This window comes from Mizuhopecten yessoensis, unplaced genomic scaffold, assembly GCF_002113885.1.
Source record: "Mizuhopecten yessoensis strain PY_sf001 unplaced genomic scaffold, ASM211388v2 scaffold716321, whole genome shotgun sequence".
NCBI classification, from domain to species: Eukaryota; Metazoa; Mollusca; class Bivalvia; order Pectinida; family Pectinidae; genus Mizuhopecten; species Mizuhopecten yessoensis.
The window spans coordinates 119,897-127,736 of NW_018480058.1; the positions used below are offsets into that span (position 1 = coordinate 119,897).

The 7,840-nt window shown below is 34.5% G+C and overlaps 1 protein-coding gene across 1 annotated transcript in view; it reads left to right on the top strand.

The window, feature by feature from the left end:
• Positions 1–6,539, top strand: part of LOC110443032 (gastrula zinc finger protein XlCGF57.1-like) — a 15,699-nt gene extending 9,160 nt beyond the window's left edge. The window contains exons 2-3 of the mRNA XM_021486981.1: positions 1,881–1,947; positions 4,458–6,539. Coding sequence (XP_021342656.1) covers positions 4,735–6,252 — 1,518 coding nt within the window. The 5' untranslated portion in view covers positions 1,881–1,947; positions 4,458–4,734 and the 3' untranslated portion in view covers positions 6,253–6,539. The remainder of the gene's footprint in view (positions 1–1,880; positions 1,948–4,457) is intronic.
• Positions 6,540–7,840: the final 1,301 nt, after the last annotated feature.

Genomic DNA, 7,840 nt, shown 5'->3' on the forward strand with positions numbered 1-7,840 from the left:
GGGGGGGGGGGGGGGGGGGGTGATGGTAATTTGTTTAATGTGGAGAGTAAAGGCCAGCCTTGAATGATTTAAGGCTGTCTGCATCAGCAAGATAGGAGAGCAGCTATATATAGCTGTTCCAGTCAGCTATGGTCTTTGCATGTAAGAGAACTTTAAAAAAGTCTTTGGATGCCTGAATTGGACGATAGTGGTGGTTTCCCCAAGTCCTTGAGTCAGTCTTGGTTAAGTACTGGTCTGCTGGTATAGCTATGAGATCATGAGTGATCTTATAGAAGTTGACCAGCCTGGCCTTCCTCTGACGACTCTGCAGGGAGTCCCACTTGAGGGAGTCAACCATTGCCGTGACAAAACCTGGAGTTCTGGAGTGAAAGTTATTATAGACGTTTCTGGTCGCTCTTTTCTTCTGCAATTTATGGCTAAAAATTATGAAATAAAAAGTTGGTGGGGTCAGTCGATGAATGAAACAGACTCCCTCGAGGATTGTTTCCTTGCAATTGAGGACCCACTTTTCAGATTTTCCAAAGGAAAAGATTGCGTCTACTCTAAGTCAGATTACAGATCCGCATTTAATATAGGTTCATACTTGCAGATATAATGTAATACAAGTAGTCCATCCAATAACTCAACTAAGTGTTTCTAGTTTGAATCCTGCCTACATATGACACTACCACTATGCATTCCCTTTATGAAATCTGAAGATACACTGCTATCTTATGCCAGTTAATTATGTGTTCTGTTTACCAAGTATCATGAAGATCTATGGCATAGACCTAATGCCCCTGACCAGACCTAGATATTGCCAGGAACAATAACATAGTACCTATAGCATTCTTTCAAAAGTAACAAAATACTATTTCAAATGTGTGAATAAAAGCAATTCAGCTGATGATCAGGAGTATCTACACAGAATTTAAAATCCTACCCAAAAATTATACTGTAGATATTTGCATAAAATGAATTTGCAATTTAGAGGAATGTATTTATAAACAGTTTAAATGACACTTTTAAACCACACTGTATAGAGTAATGATAGTTATCCTACCATTTGTTGGGGTTAAGGACTATCAAATTTGTTAAAGTTAATTGATTTGACTCACATTCAAGTTATTAACAATACACAGAGGAATGTTTAAATTCACCTTTATACTACCTGATTAGATGGAAAGATGTGTAGTGAAAGATGGCCAGTGGTAATGTTTTACTGTCTCCATGTGTTCCACTGTTAGTTATTTTAGGCAAAAAATGTATGTTTTAGGTATCCTGACTGGCCCTAGATTTTACCTCTGACCTAAACAATTTTATCTCACTTGAATGCACTCTCCAGGTGTACATAGTATTGCTTTATATACTCACAATTTGTATAAAATGAAAAATTGTATAAAATGAAGTACAGTTTGTCTAAATAACTTAGTTTGGTGATATTTGTTACTGCTTAAATTAACACCCCTCACCCCACACCCATTCCTCTCAAAACAATATCACAATGTGTTTCTATCCTCCTCAGTTTGATTCCTGTAGTACCAGGTACCTTAATTTGATTGTCTCTAGGGGTATACTATGCACTAAGTATCTAGACTTTGTCTCTAGGGGTAAAGTATCTAGACTTTGTCTCTAGGGGTAAAGTATCTAGACTTTGTCTCTAGGGGTAAATTATCAAGACTTTGTCTCTAGGGGTAAAGTATCTAGACTTTGTCTCCAGCTGTGCACTTGTTGATGTCCTGTAGCATATTATGATTGTTTTTAAGCGTTACAAATCACTATTTATATTTTTGACATCACTGTTTGATGTCTCTTGGTATATTTATTTGATTCTCCCCAGCTGTTTTAACTTTATATATAGACATACATTTGTTTATCAACTGAACTTTGATCTTTTCCAGCTTTTCACACCTAGCTGTTCCTAACATGTTTAAGAGCCAGTCTGAAGCTGTTGGAGGGACAACATAGGTAAATATGCTTACAAGGTACTTTGTTTGGGTTGTATAACAGTTACCTATTTAATAATACTTTTCACATAAACTCAGGTAACAACACATTATGTATCAATTGTATCTTTTATTGATGTTTGACATAAATGAATTTGTTGATCGTCATTTGTCTTTGAGTTCCGTGTACCAAGGGAGATTATCTCTTGTGTCCAAGATGGCGGTCTGACAGAATCGTCAATCTTTTCATGAAAAAAACCCCTTGATATTGCTTACAATTATGTATTTTGCGCACCCCCCACTTTGGACATTACATTTCCCCAAAAAAACTGTGCATATTACACAAGTTTTTACAGTACTTGGTAAAAAAATGAAATTTAAAAATATAAAAATATGAAAAAAAAAACAATTCTTACATAAATATTATACACTACTGCTGAATAAAACAATGAATACTGAACACATAAGGTAACCATATAACATCAAAACACTGAATACTGAACACATAAGGTAACCATATAACATAAAACATTGAATACTGTACACAAAAGGTAAATATATAACATAAAACACTGAATACTGAACACAAAAGGTAAATATATGACATAAAACACTGAATACTGAACACAAAAGGAAAATATATAACATAAAACACTGAATACTGAACTAATAAGGTAAACATATAACATCAAAACACTGAATACTGAACATATAAGGTAAACATATAACATCAAAACACTGAATACTGAACACAAAAGGTAAATATATAACATAAAACACTGAATACTGAACTAATAAGGTAACCATATAACATCAAAACACTGAATACTGAACACATAAGGTAAGTATATAACATAAAACACTGAATACTGAACACAAAAGGTAAATATATAACATAAAACACTGAATACTGAACACAAAAGGTAAATATATAACATAAAACACTGAATACTGAACTAATAAGGTAAACATATAACATCAAAACACTGAATACTGAACACATAAGGTAAGTATATAACATAAAACACTGAATACTGAACACAAAAGGTAAATATATAACATAAAACACTGAATACTGAACACAAAAGGTAAATATATAACATAAAACACTGAATACTGAACTAATAAGGTAAACATATAACATCAAAACACTGAATACTGAACACATAAGGTAAGTATATAACATAAAACACTGAATACTGAACACAAAAGGTAAATATATAACATAAAACACTGAATACTGAACACAAAAGGTAAATATATAACATAAAACACTGAATACTGAACTAATAAGGTAAACATATAACATCAAAACACTGAATACTGAACACATAAGGTAAGTATATAACATAAAACACTGAACACATAAGGTAAACATATAACATAAAACACTGAACACATAAGGTAAACATATAACATAAAACACTGAATACTGAACAAATAAGGTAAACATATAACATCAAAACACTGAATACTAAACACATAAGGTAAATATATAACATAAAACACTGAATACTGAACACATAAGGTAAACATATAACATCAAACCAGTGAATACTAAACACATAAGGTAAACATATAACATCAAACCAGTGAATACTAAACACATAAGGTAAACATATAACATCAAAACACTGAATACTAAACACATAAGGTAAATATATAACATAAAACACTGAATACTGAACACATAAGGTAAACATATAACATCAAACCAGTGAATACTAAACACATAAGGTAAACATATAACATCAAACCAGTGAATACTAAACACATAAGGTAAACATATAACATAAAACACAGAATACTGAACACATAAGGTAAACATATAACATCAAACCAGTGAATACTAAACACATAAGGTAAACATATAACATCAAACCAGTGAATACTAAACACATAAGGTAAACATATAACATCAAACCACTGAATACTAAACACATAAGGTAAACATATAACATCAAACCAGTGAATACTAAACACATAAGGTAAACATATAACATAAAACACAGAATACTGAACACATAAGGTAAACATATATCATCAAACCAGTGAATACTAAACACATAAGGTAAACATATAACATCAAAACACAAAATAATAAAGAGCTTTGTCACTGAATGATATTAATTAAATGAGTAAACTGTTTATTTCGTAAATTATGAAACAAGTTTTTGTAAATTACATTTATCATTCCCGTCAAAAAAAACTGGGGAAACCCCGCTTGGTCGGGCAGGTTACCCAAATACCTTTTACACGTCTGATCTGGGAGTCGAATACCGGTCATCTGGGTAAAAGATAAATGCACTATCCTCTGCACCTCCACCACTTACCAGACCTGCATGTATAATGTTTGCATATTTGTACAGGAATTAACATATTTCTACACATTTCCTTCAGTTGGTAAGTCTGGATAATGAAAAGATTCTTGCAACACAACCATTAAGTGTTTGTGGAATTTACATATTTAGCAAAGTACTTTTTCATTAGTAAGAACATTTCATTTAGTAACATGTTTTATTTTTATTTCAGCAAAACATGTGTGGCAGATACCCCGACAAAGGCTGGTGATTATCAAGACACTGTGGACAGATTAGGTGCTGATATCACCTGATATTTAGTGTGATAAAGCAGGATAAGAGATATGTAGTCATATAATGTCCAAGACATCTTATTGCACAACCAGATTATCAACTTATATTCTAGCTTGGATGGAAGTAAACAGTAATTAGTAACAAGCAACCACTGTAACCAAATCGCATTCAAGAATCATTGAAGAAAAAGAACACTAATATGTAAATACACTACCATGAAGCAAGCTACAAAAACTCATGCTAATACACGTGTCGATGAAAGCCCTCTTTTAGAGGACAACCTCATTTGTACAAGAAATCTCACCTCATTAGACACACCATTACATACAGTGCAAAGTTTTGACAGCGAAATTACTGACTCTTACGATATTTACAAAAATGAAAATACCACCTGTAGCAGAAATATAACTTTACTGGAAATTGCTAATACCTCATCATGTATATCGAATGCTTCAGAAAAGGAAAAGACGAAACAATGTAAGATCGACCATACTGATGGGATAACTGGTAGGAATATTACTTTTCCAGAATGTAGATTTATACATACAATAACAGAAAATGATCAGAGTAAAGATGTTCAGATGAGAACAGATTTAAGCAGGCTACCATACGAGTCTCCCTCATCCGAGACAATTGAAACACCGTCGTACACAAGTGATGCTTGCCATTTGTCCGACGGTCCCACTCAGAAACCTGAAACACAAACACGGAAAAAGCCATTTAAATGTGACATCTGTGGTAAGGGGTTTATGCAGAAAGCAAGTTTAGAACCACATTTAAGAACCCACACGGGGGAGAAACCTTACAAGTGTGGTATGTGTGCAAAAGGGTTCAATTACTCGGGAGCTATGAGAAGGCATCTCCGAATACACACCGGAGAAAAACCCCACACGTGTGGGGTGTGTGGGAAAGAGTTCGGCAACAAAGGACATCTACAGGGACATCTCGTCATCCATACAGGACTCAAACCCCACAAGTGTGCCGTCTGCGGTAAGGACTTCGGCCAGGCTGGTGACTTAAGGAAACACATGAGGATCCACACTGGAGAAAAACCATACAGTTGTGAAATTTGTGGAAAGGATTTCAGTAGATCTGGACACTTAAAAGAGCATCGTTTGGTTCACACTGGAGAAAAACCATATACATGTGATTACTGTGGAAAGGACTTCAGTCGGGCCGGCCACTTAAAAGGACACCTGAAAATCCACACCGGAGAAAAACCATACAAATGTGATGTTTGTGGAAAGGCTTTTAATCAAACAGAAAATCTGCATCAACATGTGAGGACACATACAGGTGAAAAGCCATTCAAATGTGATGTCTGTGGGAAAGAGTTGAGTCAAAAAAGTAACCTACTGGCGCACCTTCGCATACATACGGGAGAGAAACCGTTTAAATGTGACATTTGTGGTAGAGAATTTAGTTGGCAAGATAACTTGAAGCGACATCTGACGAGGCATGCTGAGGGTAAATCATACAAGTGTGAAAATTGTGAAAAATGTTTTAGTAGAAGAGAACATCTGCAGCGACATACCAAGAGACACCTCGGAGAAAGACTCTACAAGTGTAACATTTGTAAGCAAGAATTTACTGAGAAGGGAAACCTAAAACGTCACCATGCAAGGAAGCATTCTAAAAGTATAAATGTTGCACCTGGGGATGAGGACTTGGAGTTTTTCACCATTGATGCAGTCATTCAGGGAGCTAATGCTTATGATAATATCTCCATATAATGTATATGTGTGTTCAGTTGGTTTTTCTTGCAACCTCAGTCGTGTGTCTGTTCCGATCTCTTCGACTAAGTAGAGGTCAGTTTGCTAACTTTTGAATTTTAAAAGACGTCATCACAAGGAACTATCAGGAATTGATACATATATTCAAAGCTAAATCTTACAAATTCACAAGGTAATGCATAAGAGCTAGATAGTTTGCTACATATGCATATAACAGTTATTTATTTAATGATCATAATTTATAAGAAAAATAAATTTCATGTAAGTAAATAAATGCGCAAACGACTTTCTTATATTATTTTTCATATTTTATATATCGTTGGTGTTTTACCGCGGTATTGTGTCTTTGAAGAGGAGGAGGGGCTCTATTTCAGCGGTCCGTGATAGTATGTCGTGTGTAACTGTGCATATGTATATGTTTTAGTCGTCATGATCACCAGATTTGCAACCATTGAAATTCAATTTCTGTGATAAGTTATGAAAGCAGAACGGTTATGCGATATAATCAGGCCAAAGAGTCTCAAGAGCATACACGGAGACCATTGAAATAATAAACATTTGATTTATTTAATCGTTTGATATAATTTAAGTGAGTATTAAAGAAGAAAGTTGGTTTGAGCACAAAATCCATGCTGAGCATGTGAACGGTTTCATAAATATGGGCCCATGTGTTCCGGAGGAGTAAGCGTTTTCTGCTTTAGAGACGATACCTGCTATATCAATATAGGTTGTCTTGTTCTCAAAAATAGAAATCAGGGAAATGACAGAAATCACAAGGAACACTTTTGATCATATCAACACCCGTCGATTATTTCCAAATATGATTATGATGGCGACATATCCGTCGTGAAATCAATTGCTGCTGATTTGAGATACAATAACGAAGGGTACATTATTTTGTGCAGAGAAAGCTTCTCCTTCTGGAACATTCGCTTTCCCATTCGTTTCGTTTTGGTCCATTGTGTCTTTCCCATTCGTTTTGTTTTGGTCCATTGTGTCTTTCCTATTCGTTTTGTTTTGGTCCATTGTTGCTTTCCCATTCGTTTTGTTTTGGTCCATTGTGTCTTTCCCATTCGTTTTGTTTTGGTCCATTGTGTCTTTTCCATTCGTTTTGTTAAGGTCCATTTTGTCTTTCCAATTTGTTTTGAAATATGTTCGGCTATTTGTTTTACGTTCGTTGTAGACATATTTGTCCGGGATGTTTTAAAGAAAGTGTGCACGTCCTTCTTCAGGCATATTCATAGTACACTTTGTCAATAAAAATATTGAACAGGCCACATAATTAGCGCTAGAGGCAGGTGGGAGTACTTTTAAATTGTTTGATGGCGGGTATCCATACTCGCGAAACTATTTATTAAACTATTTATTTCCAATTGCATCGATATCATGAATATAATTTTACTGTCAGTATTGAGTAGTATTTACTAGTATGGGAATGCTCTTCTTGACACTGGAAATATTGCTATAAAGTGTAAGATCATTTTCTGTCTTTACAGTGGTGCAATATTACCAAAATCACTAAATGGATGTTTACTGTTTGTGATGTCTTATCGGTATAATACTGAATGATTTGTTGATATGATGATAC